The following is a 25553-nucleotide window of genomic DNA, read 5'->3' as shown; positions in this document are numbered from 1 at the left end:
TATATGCGAAATTACTTCGATGCTCCCGTGAACGTGTAAAACGTCAACCCCCACAATGCAGTGCGCGCCACTTCCCGGGGCGCCCTTGTGCATCCTGGTAACTCTTCCGGGTTTTAAACAGTAGTTATTCCAATTGTGTGTTCTTTCCAGCCGTCTCCTATGATCTAACTGATCCTCTTCATCAGTGTCTGTCACCTCCGTGTGTCTAAACTACAGCAGGTGAGTCGGTTCATACCGAGGTTAGCATTAGCTTACTAGTTGCCTCAAAGCTGTACCATGTCTGTCTGACACTAAGAAGGTTCACCAAACAGGTATCAATGTAGCCTGTTGAAGATAGATAACTGTGGCAGTGTTTTGTTAAACCACAACGAATTTCTCTCCGATCGTCTCCAGCACCGTATATATAGTCGCGTGATAAAGAACATGTAATGTGTGTGTGTGTGTGTGTGTGTGTGTGTGTGTGTGTGTGTGTGTGTGTGTGTGTGTGTGTGTGTGTGTGTGTGTGTGTGTGTGTGTGTGTGTGACGCCGCCTGCTGGTCTCTTGCAGGTGGTGCTGGTGGAGCCGCTGCCCTGGAGCGTGTGATGGGTGGGGGCCCCCTCTCCCTGGTGCTGGGGGGCCTGGGGGTCCTGCTGCTCTTCAGGATGGTGCGGAGGCTCCGGCCGGGGGCCCGGGTCAGGGACTCTGTGGTGGTCATCACGGGGGCCAGCTCAGGGCTGGGCAGAGGTCAGAGGCCGCGGGGCGAACCAACTCATGATGATCAGGGGGGGGGGTTCTACACCTCTGTTGGGATGTACCAACACAGCACACATTCTGTGGGATGTTGTGGTGTTGTGTGTGCTGTTGTGATGTTGTTACGTATTGTGATGTTGTGCGTGTTGTGATGTTCGATGTTGCAGAGTGCGCCCGTGTGTTCCATGCGGCGGGGGCCCGGCTGGTTCTGTGCGGGCGCCACGCCGGACGGCTGCAGGAGACGGTGGAGGAGCTGAACGAGGCGGCGGGGCGGGGCCACACACAGGTAGGGGCCAGGGACCGGGGCCACACACAGGTAGGGGCCAGGGACCGGGGCCACACACAGGTAGGGGGCGGGGCCACACACAGATAGGGACCAGGGGGCGGGGCCACACACAGGTCCCCCCACCTGGGGGGACCTGTGTGTGGCGTCTGGGGGGGGGGGTGAAGTAACCTGAGTTAGTTTATTCTGGACGATGTCACCTCCCCCCAGACCCACCCCCCCAGCACGGTGACCTTTGACCTGTCGGAGGCGGGGGCAGTGGAGCGGGCGGCGGAGGAGATCCTGCGTCTCCACGGCAACGTTGACGTCCTCATCAACAACGCCGGCATCAGTTACCGCGGCAACATCCTTGAGACGGACCTCTCGGTGCAGCGCGCCGTCATGGATACCAACTACTTCGGACCCGTCGCCCTGACCCAAGGTCCGTTAAATCGCGTCATGTGACGCATCATGTGACAGATCTTCCTCAGGTCGTTCTGTGTTTCTGTTCGTGTTTTTATGTTGCTATCTCCTTCATGCTCCTCACCTCCCCTCCTCACCTCCTCCTCCTCACCCCTCCCCTCCTCCTCTCCTCAGCCCTGCTGCCCTCCATGGTGCGGCGGCGGAGCGGCCATGTTGTGGTCATCAGCAGCATCCAGGGCCGGATCGCCATCCCGCACCGCTCGGCCTGTGAGTCCCCTCTGAGCGCGCCGTGTTGGGGGCCGGGCTAGCCGCCCGCCAGTGTTTCTGACCGCCGCTCCTCTCCCGCCAGACGCCGCGTCCAAACACGCCACCCAGGCCTACTTCGACTGCCTGCGGGCGGAGGTGGAGCGCTACGGGCTCGAGGTCAGCGTGGTCAGCCCCGGGTACATCCGCACCAACCTGTCACGCAACGCCCTGACGGGGGACGGCTCGCAGTACGGAGGTAAGGAGGGGGGAGGAGGAGGAGGAGGAGGGGGGAGGAGGATCAGGAGCTGGTTCAACATAGAGGGGGGCTCAGTTAGCACCATTCAAAGCTTCCCCACATCAGTGTCTTTAAGAGCCAAAGGGCACACAACAACCGTAGCAACCGTCAAGCCTTCCTAACCCATAGACCCCCCCCCCCCTGGCTCTAGTCCTGGACCGGACCACGGCGATGGGTCGCGACCCCGCGGACGTGGCGCGGGCCGTCCTGGAGGCGGTCCGGAGGCGGAGCAAAGACGTCCTATTGGCCGGGCTGCTGGCCACCGTGGCGCTCTACCTGCGCACGCTGTGCCCCGCCCTCTTCTTCAAGGTCATGGCCATGCGCGCTCGCAAGGAGCAGCGGCCAGAAGCAGCAGGAGGAGGTGGAGCAGGTGGAGGTGGAGCAGGAGGAGAAACATGAACCTCATGTTTGATGTGAGACAGGTTCGACTCTGGTGTGTTTAATGTCTAGGTCTAATGTTCATGCTCCTTTAACCGTGTTCTGTGGAGCGGTCTGAGTCATGTGACTCGACCGATCATATCGTCGTATGATAGTCATGTGACTCGTGTCAACGTCATCCGCTCTGGTTCCATCTCCTTTGGTCTCACTCGCTACCAACTGCTACCGACTGCTCATCCTGCCGGTCTAAAGACTTCTTTAGACTTCCTGAAACTAGGACTTTAGATAAGGTCACGCCAAAGCTGCACGGCGTGAGTTCTGCCACTAATGTCCTGCTTTTAATTGGAAAACATTAAAGATACTGACCCAAGATGCATATCGATGTCCTCACTTTCTAGTCTCCTATCCACAGCTAGCAGGCTAGACACAACGGTAGACATGTTGTTTAGAACCATTTTATACAGAATAAAAACTTTTTACAAACTGAACAAACTTTGCTTTTCGGAGGTCATCTTAATTTAAAACATAACCTTTCTGAAATTGTTAATAAATAATTCAAATAATTTACATTATGTTACAAAAGCGCAGTGAATACTGGAATCGTTATTTACAATTCAACATCGGAGTAACCGAACGCATGGACAGACCAGTCCTTTGATAGAACCAGGAATCTAAAACTCTGATTTCCCTTTAAACTTCTTTACACTCTGGACAGAAAAGGGCCCGAAACTGAGCCTGCAAGCTGCGAGACACTTCACATTTCACCGTCTAGAAGTTACAAATTCAAAAAAGGGCTCAACAGTGCTTTGAAAAACTCCCTTTGACAAAAACAACGTTTTGGAAATGAATGGATTTGAAAGTGAACATATTGTCAAAGATGATGATCTAAAGTTAACTTGCACTGGCTCATGCTGGTTATGTGAAGTCCATCTGACTGCAAGTATGTTAGACATACGAGGGAAGGTCCAGTCGCACTACACTGCAGATAGCAAAATACAAACATATCTTTAGCTCTATCCCAGAACTGAGACTGCATCAGATCGCAATCGAACCGTTCACCGGCTCGGGAGCGGAGTGCTAGCCTTGGTGAGGCTCTACTTCCTGTCCGTCCGTCATATTCTTCCCCAGTCCGGTCCGAGTTCTGAGCTGTGATACGATGACACAAACCCACAGGGTGGAGGAGGATGTTTCCTCAGTGCAGACATCCAGTCCTCTCCAAGCATCGGTTCAGCTGGGGAACTGAACAAAGACCAAATCTCTCCTGGAGACGTTCTGTTTCTCCTCGTTGCCTCCCGACGTGGGGGTGTGTTGTGGGCGTGGCACCACTGGTCAACATTCAGAGCGCTTGAGGGCCGAAGGCCGTCGCTGGTCCCCACTGGCCTGATCAGCCAATAGGGGGGAGGCACTTCACTGGAGACCGTCCCCAAACATCTCTCTGCTGTCCCTCACCTCCTGTGGTTCAGCAGGTGGCTATTATGGTCTGTAGGACCTTTAAAACTGAAGAATAGCTGATGGTATGTTGGCTTGTTACCAGTGAACCGGGTGGTGATGTGACCTTCAGAGTGACGATGGTACAGAAGAGGTCTGATGAAGAGCTCAACAGGTCTGGCGACTGCGTTCTCTTAAAGGGCGTCTCCACCTCGCTGGTCGCCGGGGCAGAGGCGGTGAGGGGGGGCTCTGACTGCCGACTGGGAGGGGGGAGAAAGTGGAGGAGGAGAGGGGGGCTGCTTGGTTCTCAGGGTGGAGGGTGGTTCTCAGGGTGGAGGGTGGAGGAGCTGGAGGGTGGAGGGTGGTTCTCAGGGTGGAGGAGGGTGCGAGGGCTCCGTCACGGCCAGCTCCTGGGCGAGGTCGTTGAAGCGGGCGATGTAGTCCACGCTGCTCTCGCTCATCATGCAGGCCAGCTGGCTGTCCATCTGTCACACAGCAGACATCACATCGACGTCACATCGACGTCACATCGACGTCACACCGGCGTCACACCGGCGTCACACCGGCGTCACACTGGCGTCACACTGGCGTCACACCGGCGTCACACCGGCATCACACCAACATCACACCAGCATCACACCAGCATCACACTAGCATCACACTAGCATCACACTAGCATCACACTGGCATCACACCGGCATCACACCGGCATCACACCGGCATCACACCGGCATCACACCGGCATCACACCAGCATCCCATCCTCACCTCGGCCACGTCCGGGAGGCCCCGGGACTGGAAGGAGTCGTGGGAGTTGCAGTCCAGGAGGCTGGGCCCCAGCAGGGCCGTCCCGCTGGAGGGCCCGGAGGGGCACGGCCGGCGGCCCTTATCAGGAGACACCAGGCTGGCTGGGGGGCAGAGAGAGAGGGGCTGGTACTGGGGGCGGAGCTGGGGGGGGGGCGCTGGTACCAGGAGGGGGGAGGAGCTGGGAGGGGGGAGGAGCTGGAGGGTCTGAGAGGGGGGAGGAGCTGGAGGGTCTGGGAGGGGGGAGGAGCTGGGAGGGTCTGGGGGGGGGGGGAGGGTCTGGGAGGGGGGAGGAGCTGGAGGGTCTGGGAGGGGGGAGGAGCTTGGAGGGGGGGAGGGTCTGGGAGGGGGGAGGAGCTGGGAGGAGGGGAGGGTCTGGGAGGGGGGGAGGAGCTGGGAGGGGGGGAGGAGCTGGGAGGAGGGGAGGGTCTGGGGGGGGGTCTGGTACCAGGAGGGGGCTCTGGGAGACACCAGTCTACCCAGTATGATGCAGTCCTGCTCATTTCAAAGTGAGCTCACTTTGTTCGATTTTATTGAACGAAGAAAAACTAATAAAACTGAAATCATGATACACCTCACGTTCTGTCATAACCGATTCCATCGAGGGACACACAGACTCACACACACAAACACACAGACTCACGCACACACACACACACACACACACACACACACACACACACACACACACACACACACACACACACACACACACACACACACACACACACACACACACACACAGACTCACACACACACACACACACACAGACTCACGCACACACACACACACACACACACAGACTCACACACGCACACGCACACACACTCACAGAGCAGGCAGCCCAGCGTGGAGTCAGAGGAGTCGCTGGGGTACCACTGGGGGTCGTGGCTGGGCGAGGGGATCCAGCCGTGGGAGGGGCTGCCGGGGGGCGACGCCGCCAGCAGCTTGGAGCCGTTACTGGAGCCCAGCTTGGTGGAGGACAGGGCCGAGTCCTCACCTGGGGGGGGGGGAGAGCACTCAACACCTGCACCACGTGACCAGGGGGTCCCCACAGAACCCAGGGGTCCCCACACAACCCAGGGGTCCCCACACAACCCAGGGGGTCCCCACACAACCCAGGGGGTCCCCACACAACCCAGGGGTCCCCACACAACCCAGGGGGTCCCCACAGAACCCAGGGGGTCCCCACACAACCCAGGGGTCCCCACACAACCCAGGGGGTCCCCACACAACCCAGGGGTCCCCACACAACCCAGGGGGTCCCCACAGAACCCAGGGGGTCCCCACACAACCCAGGGGTCCCCAACAGAACCCAGGGGGTCCCCACAGAACCCAGACAGGGTTCTAGACTGCAGTCGGTCTGGACGCTACATGTTGTTCATCCCCATCACCGTTGGACTCAGGGCTACAGCAGTGTGTGTGTGTGTGTGTGTGTGTGTGTGTGTGTGTGTGTGTGTGTGTGTGTGTGTGTGTGTGTGTGTGTGTGTGTGTGTGTGTGTGTGTGTGTGTGTGTGTGTGTCCTACCGAAGTGGGAGGAGTTGATGGCCAGCTCGATGATGGAGTCGCTGATGTGGGCGTGGCCGTCCCCCGGCGGCATGCTCTCCTCGGGGGGGCCGGGGAGGGAGATGTCCAGGAGGGAGGCCACGCTGGGCGGGGGCAGGACGGGGTCCCGGCCCCTGGGCGGAGGGGGCCCGCTCTGCAGGGACAGGGGGAGTTAGAGGGGGCCGCTCCACCCTACGCCCCCCAGTAGTAGGAGCTGGGCCGGGCGCTCTGATGTAGAATCTACCATCACCTCAAACCAAACCAGATTTATCCATTTATTTTCTATAAATGACTAATATCTATATTTTTTAAGTTTAGATTTTATTTGAAGATTAAAAGGTGTGTTTACACCAAAAGACACATTAGTCGCCCGTTTGCGTCGCCCACGTTCTGTCGGGCGACAAATCATTACCTGTCGCTGTGCAAGTTTTGTCCGGCGAATTTGCTGCGGTCTACCCCGGACTGCACTGCAGGGAACGGTTGACCGCTGATTGGCTGTTATGTTACACATGTCACTCAGTGGTCACGCTGTTGAACGCTGATTGGCTGTTACGTTGCACATGTCACTCAGTGGCCACGCTGTTGAGCGCTGATTGGCTGCTACGTTGCACCTGTCACTCAGTGGTCACGCTGTTGAACGCTGATTGGCTGTTACGTTGCACATGTCACTCAGTGGCCACGCTGTTGAACGCTGATTGGCTGTCATCACGCGATTGTCGCCGCAAAGTTGAAATATTTCAACTCGAGCGAATTTGTCGCGCTACAAATCCTCGTGAACGCGCTCACCTGTGCACGGCGAAAGTGTGGCGCGACAAATCAAAACTTGTCGCCGGTTTTCTCTGGCGAATAATTCGCCTGAGTCGCGTCTCTAGGTTCACTATGTATTGGATCGTGTCGCTCCTTCACGTTTGGTGTGAACGCACCTTAACAATGATTAAGAAAAGCTCAATTTGGTTTCAACAGACTTTAGGGCAAACTCTAAACACTCACTTTTTTCAACGAATGCTGCCATGCTGACATTTTACTCTGATTTCGAATTATGATTAAAAATCGATTAACCGCCCAGCCTCACTACAGGTACGACCTAGTGCACTGGGTCGCCCCCCAGCTCCACCTACAGGTACGACCTAGTGCACTGGGTCGCCCCCCAGCCTCACTACAGGTACGACCTAGTGCACTGGGTCGCCCCCCAGCTCCACCTACAGGTACGACCTAGTGCACTGGGTCGCCCCCCAGCTCCACCTACAGGTACGACCTAGTGCACTGGGTCGCCCCCCAGCCTCACTACAGGTACGACCTAGTGCACTGGGTCGCCCCCCAGCCTCACTACAGGTACGACCTAGTGCACTGGGTCGCCCCCCAGCCTCACTACAGGTACGACCTAGTGCACTGGGTCGCCCCCCAGCCTCACTACAGGTACGACCTAGTGCACTGGGTCGCCCCCCAGCCTCACTACAGGTACGACCTGGTGCACTGGGTCGCCCCCCAGCCTCACTACAGGTACGACCTAGTGCACTGGGTCGCCCCCCAGCTCGTCCTGCCGGCGGTTTCAGTCCGCCCTGCAGAAGGCTCTGGAGAGGTGCAATACACTTCCTTCTGCTTCTGATACGTTTTTGCGGGAGCCAATCACCAAGCTGGCTTCTCCCCCTGCCGCGCTATTGGCTGGTTTAACACAATGACGACAGGGAAGCGACGGCAAGCAGCCAATCGCGTACAGTCGTTTGAACTGTGGCCCGATGGTCACGGCCGAGCTGGGTCCGGCTACAGCCGGCCCGGCGGCCTGGGGCCCGGGGCAGCCCTACCTCGGGGCCGTTGTGCTGCAGCAGGCCGGGGTCCGGGCGGAGGTCCGGGCGGAGGTCCCCGTCGCCCCCGGCCGCGGGGTCCAGCAGGGCGTGGCCCCGCAGGTCCGAGGACCCCTCCCTGGAGGGGCTGGCCGGGATGATGCCTGCAGACTTGGCTGCCAGGTCGATCGCACCTGAGAAATGAAGCGCAGAATATTAACAATAATGTTAATAATAATGATAATAATGTAGCAAATCATTGGGATGTAGTGTGAATGTAATGGATGAACACATGAAGTGTGGTTCCAGTATGAACACATGAGGTGTGGTTCCATGTATGAACACATGAGGTGTGGTTCCAGTATGAACACATGAGGTGTGGTTCCAGTATGATGTAGGAACACATGAGGTGTGGTTCCAGGATGATGTATGAACACATGAGGTGTGGTTCCAGTAGGAACACATGAGGTGTGGTTCCAGTATGATGTAGGAACACATGAGGTGTGGTTCCAGGATGATGTAGGAACACATGAGGTGTGGTTCCAGGATGATGTAGGAACACATGAGATGTGGTTCCAGGATGATGTATGAACACATGAGGTGTGGTTCCAGGATGATGTATGAACACATGAGGTGGGGTTCCAGTATGAACACATGAGGTGTGGTTCCAGTATGATGTATGAACACATGAGGTGTGGTTCCAGTATGAACACATGAGGTGTGGTTCCAGTATGATGTATGAACACATGAGATGTGGTTCCAGGATGATGTAGGAACACATGAGGTGGGGTTCCAGTATGATGTATGAACACATGAGATGTGGTTCCAGGATGATGTATGAACACATGAGGTGTGGTTCCAGGATGATGTATGAACACATGAGGTGGGGTTCCAGTATGATGTATGAACACATGAGGGTTCATGCTGCTCGTACGCGAGAGGCTGGGGTTGGCGGGAGACGCTTTGGAGGGGAGGGGGCGGGACGTGGGGGCCAGGCGCGTCTGGATTGGCCGGAAGGAGCCGGTTCCTGTAGGAAGAAACAGGAAGTGAGGTTGAGCCAAGGAAGGAAGGAAGCAAGAAGGAAAGAAGGATGAAAAGAAGAAGAAAGAATCGGTAAAACAAACCAACAAACAAACCAACAAACCAACAAACAAACAAACAAAGGATAGAGAAGAAAACAGCCGGCCAGCCGGAGCTTCAGGTGCTACCGGTCTGAGCCCCGCAGGAAGTCCCGCCCCCTGTACCTGCGGCGGGGGAGTTGGACAGGATGGAGAAGGAGCAGACGTGGGGGGGCGTGTCCCCGGTGGTCCGCGGCAGCAGGGTCCTCTGAGGACAGAGAGACGTTGTACAAAGTAAGTTAAGTTAAGTTAAGTTGAGTTATCCTTTATTCATCCCTTTTAGGGGGAAATCTTCTCTGCTTTTGACCCATGCGGGTAGATGGAGAGAGGAGACCATAGATAACCTTTGAGGCTGACATTATGAGTGAACACTCTTCTTTACAGTGAACGTGTCCCAGCTGACCCGTCCTGAGCCTGCTCAGAGTGGAGGGCGTGTCCCAGCTGACCCGTCCTGAGCCTGCTCAGAGCGGAGGGCGTGTCCCAGCTGACCCGTCCTGAGCCTGCTCAGAGCGGAGGGCGTGTCCCAGCTGACCCGTCCTGAGCCTGCTCAGAGCGGAGGGCGTGTCCCAGCTGACCCGTCCTGAGCCTGCTCAGAACGGAGGGCGTGTCCCAGCTGACCCGTCCTGAGCCTGCTCAGAGCGGAGGGCGTGTCCCAGCTGACCCGTCCTGAGCCTGCTCAGAGCGGAGGGCGTGTCCCAGCTGACCCGTCCTGAGCCTGCTCAGAGCGGAGGGCGTGTCCCAGCTGACCCGTCCTGAGCCTGCTCAGAGCGGAGGGCGTGTCCCAGCTGACCCATCCTGAGCCTGCTCAGAGTGGAGGGCGTGTCCCAGCTGACCCGTCCTGAGCCTGCTCAGAGCGGAGGGCGTGTCTCACCTGAACCACCAGGGGCTTGCGGAGCTGTCTGCTGCGTGGTTTCTTCTGCTTGGCCAGGAAGAGATCGGACTGCATCTGGAGCGGGGAGACACCGTCAGCCTTCAGCCGACCACAGGACGGTTCCACTACTACAGGACAGTACCACTACTACAGGACAGTACCACTACGGGACAGTACCACTACAGGACAGTACCACTACGGGACAGTACCACTACAGGACAGTACCACTACTACAGGACAGTACCACTACGGGACAGTACCACTACAGGACAGTACCACTACGGGACGGTACCACTACTACAGGACAGTACCACTACAGGACAGTACCACTACAGGACAGTACCACTACGGGACAGTACCACTACAGGACAGTACCACTACTACAGGACAGTACCACTACTACAGGACAGTACCACTACAGGACAGTACCACTACGGGACAGTACCACTACGGGACGGTACCACTACGGGACGGTACCACTACGGGACGGTACCACTACGGGACGGTACCACTACAGGACGGTACCACTACAGGACGGTACCACTACAGGACAGTACCACTACAGTACCACTACAGGACAGTACCACTACAGGACGGTACCACTACAGGACAGTACCACTACAGTACCACTACAGTACCACTACGGGACGGTACCACTACAGGACGGTACCACTACAGGACAGTACCACTACAGTACCACTACAGGACAGTACCACTACAGGACGGTACCACTACAGGACAGTACCACTACAGTACCACTACAGGACAGTACCACTACAGGACGGTACCACTACAGGACAGTACCACTACAGTACCACTACAGGACAGTACCACTACGGGACAGTACCACTACAGTACCACTACAGGACGGTACCACTACAGGACAGTACCACTACAGTACCACTACAGGACAGTACCACTACAGGACAGTACCACTACAGTACCACTACAGGACAGTACCACTACGGGACAGTACCACTACGGGACAGTACCACTACGGGACACTACCACTACGGGACAGTACCACTACGGGACAGTACCACTACGGGACAGTACCTCTACGGGACAGTACCTCTACGGGACAGTACCACTACGGGACAGTACCACTACAGGACAGTACCACTACGGGACAGTACCAATACGGGACAGTACCTCTACGGGACAGTACCACTACGGGACAGTACCACTACGGGACAGTACCACTACAGGACAGCCACCCAGTCACACCGGAGCGTTCGTCAGTCCTCAACGTTATCAATAGGGTTAGGAACACTGAAAGCTTCTATCTGCTCACAGACATTTGACAGTTTAATTATTAATTCTAATTATTGATATGTATGTAAAACAAACTGAATCCGTCTGAGGACTTGAGGAGTGGGAGAACAGGGTGCTTATGGGGGGGGGGGGGGGGGGGGTCCTTACGCTGATGGAGTCCAGCTGCTGCCTGAAGGCCAGCTGCGCCTCCTTGTTGGGGGAGAACATGCGGGAGTGTCGGGAGCTGTTGGGCGGCAGCGTGGTGGGGATGGCGAACACCCCGCCCTCCTGGTCCCCGCCCGGCGCCGCGCCCAGCAGGGAGCGGGGCAGGTGGCGCCCCCCTGTGGAGGGAGAGAGCAGCACGGGACTGAGTGTACGGTTAGGATAATGACGTTGGTATCATCTCATGGACGGGGGCAGCGTGCGCCTCAGGTAGGGCTGATCGGTTACGGGACAAATCATAATCACGATTATTTTGGTCAATATTGAAATCGCGTGACCTACCGGCGGCGGCGTTGGGCAGGAGGGCCTTGGGCCCCCGCAGGGAGGGGGGCTGGCGGCCACAGCCCGGGCTGCGGACGGCGGGGGCGGGGCCCTTCCCCGGGGGGGTGAGGGCCCCGCTCTGCTCCTCCTGGGGCAGCTTGAGGGGCGACGGGGCGCTGGAGCCCTGCTCTGGAGCCTGGGGGGGGGGGGGGGGGCAACACAGGACAGGGGTCAGGCCAACCAGTACCACCCAGTCCAACCCAGTACAACAGTACCAGTACAACCAGTCCAACCAGTACCCCCCAGTACGTACCAGCGGCTTGGGGTTGACCTCGGTGGCCACCAGCCTCAGCAGGCAGCGCAGCACCCGGTTGGCGCTGGGGGGGCGTGGCTGAGGGGCGGGGGGGCCGGCGGGGGCGGGGTCGGGGGGGGGCGGGGCCGGCTGCCACTCGTACTCCAGCTGCAGCTTGCTGGGCCGCCCCAGCATCAGGTAGAGCTCCGCCAGCGTCACGCCGTCCGCCCCCCCCACGCTCCAGCCCCCCTCCCGGATGGCCTCCGCCAGCCGCTCCTTCTCCTCCAGCGCGCTGGGGGGCCGCGGGGCCCCGCCCTCCTCGCCGCGGGCCCCCGGGGGCTTGGTGTCCGGGGAGGGGGCGGCGGCGGGCGTGTCCTCCACGCCGCCGCAGGGGCGCCTCTCCGGACCGGGCGAGGGGGCCCCCGGGGGCCCGCCGCCCGTCTCCTCGGGGGGGCCGGCCCAGGCGTCGGGCCCCTCTCCGTTTCCCGCCTCCACCTTGGGCCCCGAGCTCGTCTGGGAGGGGGGAGGGGCCACAGGGGGCGGGGCCTTCCTCTCATCCCCCCCAGGCTCGGCGGGCGGATCGGAGGCGGGCGGGGGCTCGGCCCGCCGGGGGTCGGCCCCTCGCCCGGCCCGGGGCCCCCCGCGGGGCGGCGGGGCAGGGCCGTGGATGCCCAGGATCTGGGCGGTCTGCAGGTCCTTGGCCCCGGGGCGCGCCCCCCCCCCGGGCCGCGCCCGGCCGCTCTCCTGCCAGTGCACGGTGCACGAGGCCTTGGAGTGCACCACGCGGGCCACGCCCGGCAGCGCCGTCACCGTGCTGCACTCCGCCGGGTACAGGAACAGCTCCTCCGCCCGGGGCCGGCCCGGGGGGGTGGGCCCGGGGCCCGCGGGGCCCTCCAGAGCCTCCCGCTCCCGCAGACTCTTCAGCTAGGGGCGGGGTCAAGGAGTGGAAACACAGAGGGGGGGCGAGGGGGTACGTGATGCCCGGCCCTGCCCGGGACTTTAAGAGATCATTGGAACGGTTAACCTTCTCTCAAAAACAGATTCTATCAAAGCCTTCGGATAGGACCAGGATTAGTAATTCCCACAGCCCCCCCAGCTCCTCCCAGACGTCCGGGGGTCAGAGGTCAGCCCCCCGTGTCCCCCCCCCCCGGGTTCACCCCCCCCTGGCCGTGGAGCGGTACGGGCGTGAGGATACGATGCGCTCGTCGTGGAAGGCCCACTTGTGCTTCAGGTACTCGATGAGGCTGGCCACCGTGCGGTGGAGCTCCACCATCATCCTGGGGGAGGGACAGGGTGAGGTTAAGAGCGCAGTCCAGACACGCAGGCAGCTCAATGGGCTATAATATAATATATATAATATAACATATGGAATCATGCACAATTTTTGCAGGTAGAATGTCAATTATCGATCACCAACAGCAAAGAGTCCATTTAAAAATACATAACAAAATAAAACAAAGACATATCAAGACAATGTGCATTAACTGCAGAAAGCATCTGGTAAGGTTAGGGACACCGCAGGAGAGACAAGACCCCCGGCCGGTACTACGGCCCAGGGACCACACAGCCCAGTCTAAGGCCTGATACACGGGGGGGTCTTGTTACACTAACTTCACCGTTCCCATCGTCAGAGATCGGCGAGGTTTCTGCTTTCTAAACTCGAGACTCGGTGGTTGAGGAGCAGCATTACACGTGAGCGGTCAAACAGTTCAAGGTGCCTTCCTCTGCGCTCCTCGTGTGGGTTGGTAGTGAGTAACGGGTCTGTATGCTAGAGCCCCCCGCTGCTGACCTGAGGCGCGGGTTGTGGGCCAGGCTCTGGACGCGGGCCCAGGAGTGGTTGGTGCGCGGCTGCAGCTCCACGGCCACCTTCAGGGGGAGGCGGGCGGGCCTCTGGTCCTCCTCCTCACTCATCCCTGGGGGGGGGGGGGGGGGGCAGCATGAGGCTCAACACACTCAATACACTCTGCCACACATTACAGAGCACCTATTATGCTTTTTCGACTTTTATGACCTATAAACGTTGTTATAATGATTTAGAGTCATGTTTAACCATACTAAAGTGTACATGCATTTAGACGTATTCTGGGGTGGCTGTGCAGAGCGCTAAACACTAGGGACGTCGGTCGCCATTCACTTGTTCAAATCTCAGAACAATCTGGAATTTCCATGCATGGTAATGCTGCAACATGCTCTTCCGGAAGGTAACCAATCACAACAGGGTGGGGTTGGCAGGAGGGGGGCGAGGGGGCGGAGGGGGACGAAGCCGAGTGTTGACGGAGAACGCTGAAAGCGCCCAGATGAGAGGAAGGGTTTCCCGAAAATCGACATCGTTTTTTGTGCTGTGATTCGTGTCAGGTTGCTCTATAGGAGTCATTAATAAGAAATTAAGACCAGAAAAGTAGTATAATAGGAGATCTTTAAAGAGCAAGCAACACTCAATACACTCAAACAAACATTAGGAGATAGAAAGATCTGGAAACATTCACCAACTAGCGAGATTCTTTGCGTCAGTAAATACTATTATTGTCAGGCTGACGCAGAAGTTATTTAAGGGAAGCGAGCCGAGGTAGTGTCCTACAGGGGGCGCTACAGCGGAGGGCATCCCCTCTGCTGTTGTTCCTGGTTCCTCTGAACATCCGTAACAGACCATTACATCCGGAGCTCCGACGGTAAACCCAGACGGCCAGACCCCAGGACAGAGACCAGGACACCAGAGAAAGGCTGTGACACCCTGGGATCTCTGCTGACCTCCATCCCCATGATGAACCCAGGCTGACATGCATCGCCTTTTTCAGACGGATGGATGGTTTCTCCCTGGAGCACGGACAGACCACCGCTCGTCCCAGGAAGTGACAGCCCTGATCAAATAGGGGGGCTTTTATGGTGGCATTGTCCGTCCCACCATTCGGTCCTCAATGCTGTGAAGGTTTCACTCCCTCCCTTTACACCACACTGAATTAACATACAGTCCCGCAGTCCTTCACACACACAGCCTGCACCATGCTGCACTGACACGGGAAAACACCAAGCTGGGATGTCCTCGCGCCTCTCTCTGATCGGTCACCAGTTGAACCCGGGAACCGTCACCAAGGGGGGGGGGGGGCTGAGGGTGGGTTAGGGTGGGTTAGGGTGGGGGGAGGAGTTTCAACGCGTCCTCATGCTCACCGTCTGGGTCACACAGCTTCTTCAGGGCCCGGCACATGGGGGCTTTGATCCGCAGGTTCCTTCCCTTGGAGCGCACTGTGGTGGCCCTGCTCAGAGACACAGGAGCTGTTACTGGGGGGGGGGGGGGGGCACGGACACACACACACACACACACACACACACACACACTTACCCATTCTGGATGAGCTCGTTGAGCTTCGTCACATTCTTATCGTCCATGACTGTGGGGAGAGAGAAGAGAAGGAGAGCAGTGTGAATAACAAGGCGTGCTTCAGGACCGATCCCAGTGCCCAGCAGCGTGACGCTCTTCTGTCTCCACTAGAGGCGGTTCCACTCACGTCCTCCTACTTTCTTGCGCAGCTCGGCGTAGCAGATGAGTCCGTACAGCTCCTGGGACGACTTCTTCAGCACCCGGGTGTACACTGCACAGAGGACACGCTACAGCTCATCACCACGCACGCTAGAGCTCATCACCACGCACGCTACAGCTCGTCACCACGCACGGCCCTGGTGCCGAGGACCCACGGTGAGACGGTCAACAGTCCAGGTCCCGGTTTGTACATCGCTCTTTATCTCGGTCATAACGCTCTGCACAAGGCACACGTTCCCATGACCCCCATCACCTAGAACACTGCAGCACCCCCTGCTGGAGACTAGACTGGACAGAGTTCTTTCTGTCACATACTTTCTGCCTCACTAATGTCCAATCACAATGATCCCAGTGGGGGACGATAAAGAGTTATAGATATAAGGGGGGGGGGCGAAGCAGAGTCTAGGTGAACGCTGATGTCTGAACCCCGACATTCAGGGGGGAGACTGGGGTCTCTGGGGGAGTGGGGGCCCTGGAGCCTCTGGGTGTGAACACTCACCGTTGGCGAAGTCGATGTGTTTGGAGATCTTGTGCCAGGTGCGGTAGTAGAAGTGGCGGACCTGCTCCTTGTTCTTCACCATGTTGGCCGGCTTGCCCCTCTTCTTGTACTTCATGGCGATGTTGTTCTGGATGGCCTCAAAGTCCTTCCCATGCTGGGGGAGGAGGGAGGAGGGAGGAGGGAGGAGGAGGGAGGGAGGAGGGAGGAGGGAGCAGGGAGGAGGGAGGAGGGAGGAGGCGTCACACAGGCTGCCTCAAAGACTTTGGTTTGGCCATCGTCTTGAAACCAAGACAATAGAATTCCCTTAAGACTGGGCAGCAGGAGTCAAAAATACACAGAAAAGATCCAATATGTTGTGAAATATTAACACAGATAAGTTGAGAGAATAGCATGTGGGACAATTTACTGTAAGGCTAGAAAGACTGATCTCCAGTGTTTTAGTCTACTTCAATAATAATCCCCTCGAAGAAGCAGCAAGGAAGCAGCCTACCGTACAGCCTCTAAAGAAGCAGCCTACCTCGTACAGCCTCCAAAGAAGCAGCCTACCGTACAGCCCCTAAAGAAGCAGCCTACCGTACAGACTGTAAGGAAGCAGCCTACCGTACAGCCTCTAAAGAAGCAGCCTACCTCGTACAGCCCCTAAAGAAGCAGCCTACCGTACAGCCCCTAAAGAAGCAGCCTACCTCGTACAGCCCCTAAAGAAGCAGCCTACCGTACAGCCCCTAAAGAAGCAGCCTACCTCGTACAGCCCCTAAAGAAGCAGCCTACCGTACAGCCCCTAAAGAAGCAGCCTACCGTACAGCCCCTAAAGAAGCAGCCTACCGTACAGCCCCTAAAGAAGCAGCCTACCTCATACAGCCTCTAAAGAAGCAGCCTACCTCGTACAGCCTCTAAAGAAGCAGCCTACCTACCGTACAGCCTCTAAAGAAGCAGCCTACCGTACAGCCCCTAAAGAAGCAGCCTACCGTACAGACTGTAAGGAAGCAGCCTACCGTACAGCCTCTAAAGCAGCAGCCTACCGTACAGCCCCTAAAGAAGCAGCCTACCTCGTACAGCCCCTCGAAGAAGCTGTTCTTGTCCTCTGCGCTCCAGGACTCCCACTGGCGCCGGGCCCTCTTCTGGTTCCCCGCCTGCTCTTCTTTGTCGGCCGGGCCCCGGGACGCCTTCGACACCCCCCCGGCCGCGGCCCCCGCAGCCGAGCCGGACGGCCCCGAGGCCCCCTGGGAGGAGGAGCCACCCTCTGCACCTTGGAGGGAGGGGACAACACACACACACACACACACACACACACACACACACACACACACACACACACACACACACACACACACACACACACACACACACACACACACACACACACACTTAATGCGAAAAATGATATGAAACGCAGTTTAAAAATGACACATTTGAGACCTGTTTCCTCTCGTCTAGGAAGGCCATGTCTGAACGACAACCGGACGGAGAGACACAGCAGTAAAGACACAGCCAGAACCATTAGGGTGCACACGGACAGATCTCGCCTGCGCCCATCAGCTCTGCCAGAGGTTCGAGAGGGGAGATGGAAGCAATCATGGGGCTTCTTCAGCCTGGTCCAAAAGCGTGCACCGATCCAAAACAACTTGAAACAAGGAGGCCCTCGAAGAGCCAAACCACAGCCCACAACCCCAGCAGACAGCAGCAGACGAGCCAGCGATACGCCGTTCACAACATGAACCTTTACTTCCCTTTATCTGCACAAACCGTGAGGCTTACAGAATCTGGCCCCAACACTAGCGATGCAAAACGCATGAAACAACACCTTGACGTGCAGCCGTTGACCCCTCTGTTGACCCCCTAAGTCCACCTTCCTACCCCCAGAATCAGGTCAGCCTTCCTCCCTCACTTCTGGAATAACTTGACCCAAACTGCCGTGGGGAACCGCAGAATCCCCCAACAGCGCCACCAGAGACCAAACTGAATTAGGATGAAGAAACTGGCGTGCACAGTCCAGGGAAGCTAGTTATCATGGAGCTAGTTAGACGTACTAGTTAAGTAGCATCACAGCAGAGCAGCATGGAGCTAGTTAGATGGATTAGTTCAGTAGTATCAGAGGAGAGCAGCATGGAGCTAGTTAGATGGATTAGTTCAGTAGCATCACAGCAGAGCAGCATGGAGCTAGTTAGATGGATTAGTTCAGTAGTATCAGAGGAGAGCAGCATGGAGCTAGTTAGATGGATTAGTTCCAACAAACTTCAAAAACAAACGTTGTGAGAGAAAAATCTTGTTCTAAGGTCTGCCGGTAAAAGTTTTCCTTTACAAGTAAGGAAGATGCAAAAGAAAGTGCATGGCAATATTTATATTTGGTTATATTTATATATGAGAGAGCGAAGTTACACGTTTGACCTATATTTGAGTCCTAATATTATGATATTATTTACAGAACAGCACGGAGCCACTGGTCCTGTGTGGTGGATTATAGCTGTGTGGTGACTAGACTGGTCTTCAGGGACACTGTCTGCATGAATTATACTGTGTCCCTAATCTGCGACACTTGTGTTCGGTAATAAAGCTAGTTACAATGGTCAATGAGAGCCAATAAGAGCGCTTTGACTGCCAAGACAGTAAAAACACACTACCACTCATACTTAACTTCATTACCAGAAGTTGTTTTACTTAATGACTACACACAGCGCAGTGGTTTAGGGTCACATAGCTGTCAGGGCTACTCACCAAACACAAGTTACTTAGTAGTAGATTACTGATCCTTGAGATGGTTTTCCATCCCAAAATGTGTCAGTATAAAATTAACCAGCTATGTCTATGGTCTGATGGATAGACGCATTGCATTCAGAGAGGATGGGGAAGACATCGTCTGGACTATGGTGGTGTTCTTAAACCCTACAAAGACTACATTTCTACAAAGTATACAACCACAAGAATGCGTTTCTTGCATTACAAAATAATAAGCAAAATGTTGACAATTCGTATCAAATCTTTGACATTTCCTGCAGTAGTTAAAGTCTCCCAAATACATGCAAGTTATTGTATATGACAATGCATTGGCACTTTCTAAGATGATTTTATATTTGTGCAAAAAGCGAGCTGGCAGATGCACAAATCGTACAAAGGTTAAATTCAGTTCGAAAGTTTCCCTCCCTGTCCTATACATATTGATATAGAAAATGGTCTTTAACTGGGAACCAATTCAAGCAGACAATAGTTCTCTCAACAACCCGCCGACGCAGGGAGTACTCGACCACCGAAAATTGCAGCAAATCGCAGTCTGCGATACACGTAATTCTCTACGTAATAACCGGGGAATGAACCCTAAATCCAAGATTAATAAGTGATCACCGGTCTTACCTCTGGACCTAGACCCACCGGGCCCGTCGCCGGCCGGGCCGACCGAGTCCTTCCGGATCCGCTTGCTCGGTGGACGAACGCTGGATCGGAGAAAATGATGCTGGTCGTGACTCGGGGGAGTGGGTTCAGTGGAGGTTAGGGGCGGTGGTGCCGAGCCGGGTCCGGGCTCGGTCAGCACCGGGCCGGGGGGCACCGGGCCGGGGAGCCCCGGGCTGCCTGCGGTTGATGGATGAAGGCTCTCCGCTCCGTCTCCCTTTGTATCGCGATCCTCGCTCCCCGTCTCCCCGTCCTCCTCCTCCTCACAACCTTCTGGCTTTCGGGACGAATTCCTCCGTCCATCGACACCGATTCCCTCCCTGGAGCCCAATGTCATTCTAATAAAACACAATAAAAGAAGTAATGTCACATTAAAAGGAGAAGAGTGCGCTAAATTAACTTCTAAAGACGACGTTGTCTCCACTCAACATGGCCGCCGCTGTTTGTTTCAAATCCCTCTCCATCCCAACACAACACCCCGTACACATTAGTCCTTACTACCTGGTTATTAAGAGTTAAATACAGAGCACAACCCGCCCGCTGTGTTCGGCTGGTTGTCCTCATGTTGGAATCTATGACATTTGTACAGAAATTCAACTAAATTCAAATGCAGCGCCTTTGGGTTTAGCGCCTTGAGAGACGACGACGAGCCTGAGCTCCGAGCTTTAGATAAAGGGCTTCTTCTGGAGCAGGTTACCCGGTCTCAGGCTCCTCGGTGGCGGACGAGCTCTTCTTTCTCTTCACCATGGATCCGACGGGTTTGATGGGCAAAACGGGATCAAATCGAGCATAATCGGGACCGCGACGGTGTGGTGGTTCTCCTGTTCCCCGAGCGACTGGCGGGGCAGCGCCTCGTCAGGACATCCCTCACCGAGGAGCCAGGCTCTGCACAACTACTACTAACTTACACTCTGGGTATCAAACACTCTCCGATACCAGGTTTTCACTGGGAAAATACACTAGATTTGATTTGGGGGGAATAAAACTGGACCTGGTGGTTTATTGTAATTATAAAGACTATCTGGTCCGCATGTGAACCGTTTGTTTTATTGCACGTCATTCAGCACTTCACACGGAGTGTGGTCTCACCATCAAACCCCACTACCTCCAGGGTTCAGACCAAACTAAACATTATACTGGACATAGGTTGATAACAAAGTAATAGTGTATCCTGTCTCAGCAAGGGAACCCAGCGCACTGTCACTACACGGTGCAGTACTTTAATCAGACTTAAGGATGTAATGCTGAACTGATACTCATGATAGACTAGTTTGAGATCTAACTTAACGTGGAGCTGACTGGTATCGAGCCTGGGCTGAATCGAGTCCTTAACAGACTTTTGAAAAACTAAGGTCACATAAATTCATCTAAATACTACTAATGTCTGATCTCTATATCTATGTGGATTTTTGGAGACACCACAATTATTTGATGGTTTGACCACTTAAAATGAATTACAAGTCCAACTGCAAAGCTACCAACCATTGGGGGAGTTTCATATGCATGTTAATAATGAAATAAGGGCATGTTTCTGGGTATAATGTACAGTTATCCAGCCCGAGGTACATAACTAGAAGCACAACCATAACTATGAACACAACCATAACTAGAAGCACAACCATAACTAGAAACACAACCATAACTAGAAACATAACTAGAAACACAACCATAACTAGAAACACAACCATATATTCTGCATTAACCCAGCCCTGCCTCTTGAGTCAGCTCCTCCACATGTCACCGTTACTCATCATAAAGTGTATGAATATACATCTATGAATACATCTCACAGCAAGGAGGAACTGTAAGACAAAGTACAAAGGTAGAAAACCTTACCTTTCTGCTCGTCTGTGTGACTGACAGTCGTCTGTGTGACTGGCAGTCGTCTGTATGACTGACAGGCGTCGGTTTGAGTAACACTCGTCGGTATGAGAGACACTCGTCTTAACATAAGTTCACTAAACGCTCCGTGGTAGCTCGCGCCTCACTGACAGTTCCCGCACCTCTGCACGCGGTTCAGCACGCCCTCGCCAACTCAAAAACAAACCCCACGATTTGTCAGAAAGGAGATTGACAGGACAGCCTTCCAATCGCCGAGTAGAGAGGGAATTCGCATGCGGCCAATTGTTTCCCTCCTCGCACGTTGCGATTATCAATAGATAGATATTTCACCGAATATTACAATGTATGTTTTATAATTCACAAACAAATAGCGTACAGCATAATTACAAACATAATAATGCGTCGCCCCTGTTGAGCATGCGGTTAGAATCTCGAAGGGGTGGGTCCGAAAAAGATGGGCTGCACCTATTGAGTGATTGGCATTAAAACGGGCCAATCACAAATGCTGTAGGTATCCCTGGAACTCAAATACACTTCATCTATTGGCTACACGTCCTTCTGACCAGTCAGAGCCCTCCACGTCAGAGGGAGGACGGACTTAAAGCAGTGTGTCCAGCTGGCTGTTGCTGAAGGGGTCCGCGGAGTTCTGTCGACTCACAACGCCACAATGACTTCAACCAACATGTTTCAAGGATTGGACAATGCTGCAAAACCAAGTTCAAGGTACCCAAACCATATATTTATTTCGATGTATACATATAAATGCATTATATTTTATTCACTGTTGGCTAGTTGAGCCTATTTGGGCTAATATTGCTAAGTAGCATTAGCTCTGTTCCCTTGGCTCAAAACACTAACGTTAGCTCTAGCTTTCTTACTTTAAACTGTCAACGACAACGCTTCTCCTTTCCGCATTCTTGGTTGCCTTTAGACTATTTGTTGGCAATGTGGCGACTTAAATTCGAAGTCATTACCCTCTGTTTCGGACAGTAGGCTGGCTGAACTAAGTGGAGTTAGCCCCTCTGCTAACGCCCAGGCTAGCCGGGCTGCGGAAATGAAGTCCGGAGAAGGTCCGCGCGCAGCCCACCGATAGCGGCGGCCCACGGGGAGGCCAGGCTGCCCTTTGTCTGCCCAGCGGCCAGTCAGCGGACTTGTGCCCATTTTTTTTATAATGAAGAGATAAGTTGTCGGTTGTGACATTAGGAGGGAGGTCCTCTGCGTATTTATTAACCACATAACGGGCCTCCTCAGCGGCCGTTATGTGCGTACTTTCTCATGGGATCACGCTCTGGTTTCGGTATTTTCTTCTAGTCTTCTGTTTGCATTCAAATTAAAATTCTATAAATACATAATGAACCGTGTTCATGTTACCTTTTTTTTTTTGTAGCATTAGGGCAATAATATTGACAGCACTTTGTTCATCATGCCGTCAGACAAGTGTGCACACGTCCATCATGCCATAGCAAACTAAAAGGCTGCATTCAGAGATTAATCGGCAAACTATTTCCATACTGGTGAGAAGCGTCTGAAGGAAGCAGGACTATCAGATGGGCAGCAGAGAGACGGGGAGGGTGACGGGAGGCTCCCTCTGACCACTGCAGAACCAACACGCTCTCTCCCTGTTCTCTGCAGAGTTCTGCGGCCTCCGGGCGGTACCTCCAGCAACCTTTTCGGTGGCTATGAGGAAGACGCTGCGCCCATGAGACGGCCCAACCACACGTCGTCCTCCATCTTTGCTCCTGACGAACCTCGACAGGTCAACACCAGACGCTCCAACCCCCCAGGTAGGTGAACACCAGGCTCTATGACCCCACAGGTAGGGGGTGCATCCCCAGTGCAGCACAAGGTTTCACTGGCAGCTGACCTCACGCCCTCCGCGTCCCTCTGACTTTATGGTGTGGCAGCGAATAAAGGCAGGCCTGTCGAAGCCTCCAGGGGCCTGGGTGTGAAAACTGCCAGGTCGTTGTGATGTGCTTTTCTGTGCAATGAAAGTGCCTCCATCACCAAACCCTCCTTTCTCTGTCTCTCTCTCTGTGTTTCTAGGCGGGAAGGCCAGTGGTATATTCGGTGATGACCCGGCCCCCCAGCCCAGACCGGTGGCTCCAGGGAGACAAAGCAGCAACATCTTTGGAGGGGCAGAGCCCGCCCCCCCTAGTAAACCAAAGGTACGCCAGCGTTCTGCCGCGCTGTGTGCGGGCCATGGCCCGTACGTGTGGGTGTGTTTCCTTCCACTGGCACTACATTATTGAGATGGATTTCTTGGGTAACGGGTGTGACTGGCATTAACTATTAATAGAAGATGTATCGATCTGTCCTCCCATTGAACCCATCATAGCTCGTTCCACACTAGTTGGTTTATGCGTTTCTTTTGTATTTCACAGGAGGAGGTTATTGTGACGCCTGAACCGGAGCTAGCAGGTAAAGGATGTTTAATGGCTTTCTGAAGTGCTTGAATTCTAAATCTATCAAGCTAAATGTCCCTGGAAGCGAAATCCTGATCTAGCGACTCAAAGAGCGGCCCGGTCTCTCATTGGCCGTCGGTCTAGTGACTCAAAGTGCGGCCCGGTCTCTCATTGGCCGCCTGGCCGTCGGTCCACTAGCATGCTCTGGGTGCACCTGCTAACGTGTGTGCCCCTCCAGTGTCTCCCCAGCTGAGCCCGGTGGAGCTGAAGGAGGAGGAGCCAATCTTGGCCCCGCCCGCTTCACCTGTCGAGGAGGAGGCCGCCGCCCCCCTGGCTGTCCTGGAGCCAGCGCCGGAGGCCACGCCCACCTGTCTCCAAGACGACTCCGGCAAGAACCACGAGCCCCACCTGGGCCCCAAGCGCCGCGCGCACAACCGGGTGCTGAACCCCCCCGGAGGGAAGTCCAGCGTGGTGTTCTACTGAGCCCCCCCCTCTGGCGCCAGCCCACCCTGCTCATCTCAGTCGCCCCCCCCCCCGCTTGGACGTCTGTCCCTTCTCATTCCACCCCCCCCCCTCACCTCGCCCCCGCTGAGCACTATCTCTGTTCTGTTTTTGTCCCCCACTTCTTGCACTTTTAGCCCCGCCTTTCTTTCCTGTCTGCCCCTTTAATGGTTTTCCACGCTTGACAATCATTTAGCCGACCAATCAATAGGCCGCGCTTCAGAGGGGCTGGACGGGTGCCTTCTCCAGCCCCGCTGAGGGGCACCCTGTGTCCGTCAGCCCCGCTGAGGGGCGCCCTGTGTCCGTCAGTCACGCAGGGCCTCTGTGTTTCAGTTTCTCATAGATGTTCATAGCTTTAAGATGTCAACGTTTGGCATGGAGAAGGAATCCTGCCACCGAATGTGTTCAGCCAATGCCGCGTATTCTCAGCTGTCTAGAGCTGTGGGACGGTGCCAAGTGAGACGATGACTGTATAATCACAAGTGTAACTCTACTAGACTCCTCATCCCGGGGTCTCCTGTAAGAACCGAAACAGTTTTACGTTTAGAGTATCTTCTGTTCAGCGAAGAATGCCAAAAAATTAATAATAATAATGCGTTTGACATCCCCCGCCCCCGTTTTAGTGTTTTGTTTTTTTTGTCTTCTACAATTCCATTTAAATGTCTGTTGAGTGCTAATGCTGAATGTACCGTGTGGGTGTTCTTCTGCTTCGTCCTCATCGTTTGTGCTCTATTTGTGTTTTATTTGAAGACCTGTTCTTCGCTTGGGGTAGGCCTCATTTATGTTTTAAATTAAAACAGCTGAACACAAGTGAACTCTGGAGACGAGCTTGGTCCGCCGGGTCTAGTCACCCTAGGACCCTGAAGGAGAGCCTCCGTCTCCACGCCACACCGACGGCATCTGGTGCCAGTCCGACCCCTCCCCACAGCGCAGATGTGCCTGGCCAGCAGTGAGCTTAGCAGAAGAAGAAGTGACAACCTGTGTATTTCATTAAAAACGTTTTTCAATTTTGGGAGATTTCGTCTTGTTTGACCGTTGCTGCTCTGTGGTCTGGTTCAGTAGTTGTGGTTCGTTGTACTCTGTTAAAACCTAAGACTAACAACGTGTAGCAGGTGTGTAACGTGAGGGCGTTGAGGCCCAAACGCTGGACCCATGTGGCCGAGGAACGGCAGGTAAGCAGCCCCCTCTGTTTAAAAGGCTTTATTGGCCAGTTGGAATAACGGGAGTCAAAGGGGTCTGACCTACAAAGTCTTTCAAATAGCTAGCCTATTCATAGAGCAAATAACTATGGAACCACGTTTAAAAACGGAATAAATTTCATCTAGTAAGTGGTTTCATTGACGTTTCTCTCCTGTGTTTTAAAGTTTTCATATGTGAGCTTATGAACCATTAAGGCTGTAGATATTCTGTTGCGAGTTGTGATTAGTTATTGGTTATTCATCTGCCAGGGCATGTCTATTCTATTAACCACCACTAGTAGCAT

At 55.0% G+C, this 25553-nt stretch overlaps 3 protein-coding genes across 5 annotated transcripts; 2 read left to right on the top strand and 1 right to left on the bottom strand.

Moving 5' to 3' along the window:
- The first annotated feature begins 58 nt into the window (after positions 1-58).
- dhrs7b (dehydrogenase/reductase (SDR family) member 7B) lies at positions 59-2710 on the top strand. Its single transcript, XM_030341107.1, has 7 exons — positions 59-219; positions 548-724; positions 898-1016; positions 1224-1434; positions 1590-1682; positions 1765-1917; positions 2108-2710. Exons 2-7 carry the CDS (start codon positions 583-585, stop codon positions 2353-2355), a joined length of 966 nt encoding a protein of 321 aa, XP_030196967.1. The 5' UTR covers positions 59-219; positions 548-582; the 3' UTR covers positions 2356-2710.
- Positions 2711-4103: 1393 nt separating this feature from the next.
- Positions 4104-21357, bottom strand: cramp1 (cramped chromatin regulator homolog 1). 3 transcript variants are annotated; one of them, XM_030340695.1, is made up of 20 exons: positions 21162-21357; positions 19290-19663; positions 16991-17190; positions 15945-16098; positions 15414-15497; positions 15248-15296; positions 15076-15161; positions 13700-13823; positions 13106-13187; positions 11932-12834; positions 11640-11814; positions 11304-11476; positions 9882-9956; positions 9137-9218; positions 8827-8919; positions 7914-8086; positions 6094-6265; positions 5399-5566; positions 4530-4669; positions 4104-4247 (listed from the first exon to the last, which is right to left on the bottom strand). In XM_030340695.1, exons 2-20 carry the CDS (start codon positions 19660-19662, stop codon positions 4131-4133), a joined length of 3423 nt encoding a protein of 1140 aa, XP_030196555.1. In that variant the 5' UTR covers position 19663; positions 21162-21357; the 3' UTR covers positions 4104-4130. The 3 variants fall into 3 exon arrangements, with proteins under 3 accessions (XP_030196555.1, XP_030196549.1, XP_030196542.1); XM_030340689.1 differs by lacking the exon at positions 21162-21357 and adding an exon at positions 20023-20208 and having other exon boundaries at positions 16991-17184; XM_030340682.1 differs by lacking the exon at positions 21162-21357 and adding an exon at positions 20023-20207.
- Positions 21358-21738: 381 nt separating this feature from the next.
- Positions 21739-25082, top strand: jpt2 (Jupiter microtubule associated homolog 2). The gene is made up of 5 exons (XM_030341188.1): positions 21739-21890; positions 22800-22951; positions 23211-23332; positions 23549-23585; positions 23808-25082. Exons 1-5 carry the CDS (start codon positions 21835-21837, stop codon positions 24050-24052), a joined length of 612 nt encoding a protein of 203 aa, XP_030197048.1. The 5' UTR covers positions 21739-21834; the 3' UTR covers positions 24053-25082.
- The last annotated feature ends 471 nt before the right edge of the window (positions 25083-25553 follow it).

Source organism: Gadus morhua, chromosome 2 (genome assembly GCF_902167405.1).
Source record: "Gadus morhua chromosome 2, gadMor3.0, whole genome shotgun sequence".
Taxonomy (NCBI): domain Eukaryota; kingdom Metazoa; phylum Chordata; class Actinopteri; order Gadiformes; family Gadidae; genus Gadus; species Gadus morhua.
The sequence above is the reverse complement of the archived record's forward strand: the minus strand, read 5'-3'. Positions and strand labels throughout refer to the sequence as shown.

Bases quoted from the DNA above. Each gene is read 5' to 3' on its own strand.
- dhrs7b (XM_030341107.1), top strand. From the start codon at position 583: ATGGGTGGGGGCCCCCTCTCCCTGGTGCTGGGGGGCCTGGGGGTCCTG. The intron at 1,017-1,223 runs GTAGGGGCCAGG...ACCTCCCCCCAG, and splicing joins CGGGGCGGGGCCACACACAG to ACCCACCCCCCCAGCACGGT. The intron at 1,683-1,764 runs GTGAGTCCCCTC...CTCTCCCGCCAG, and splicing joins CATCCCGCACCGCTCGGCCT to ACGCCGCGTCCAAACACGCC.
- jpt2 (XM_030341188.1), top strand. From the start codon at position 21,835: ATGACTTCAACCAACATGTTTCAAGGATTGGACAATGCTGCAAAACCA. The intron at 21,891-22,799 runs GTACCCAAACCA...TGTTCTCTGCAG, and splicing joins GCTGCAAAACCAAGTTCAAG to AGTTCTGCGGCCTCCGGGCG. The intron at 22,952-23,210 runs GTAGGTGAACAC...CTGTGTTTCTAG, and splicing joins CAGACGCTCCAACCCCCCAG to GCGGGAAGGCCAGTGGTATA.
- cramp1 (XM_030340682.1), bottom strand. From the start codon at position 20,072: ATGGTGAAGAGAAAGAAGAGCTCGTCCGCCACCGAGGAGCCTGAGACC. The intron at 19,664-20,022 runs GTAACCTGCTCC...GTGTTTTATTAG, and splicing joins ACCGAGGAGCCTGAGACCGG to AATGACATTGGGCTCCAGGG. The intron at 8,087-8,826 runs GTACGAGCAGCA...TTCATTTCTCAG, and splicing joins CGCCAACCCCAGCCTCTCGC to GTGCGATCGACCTGGCAGCC.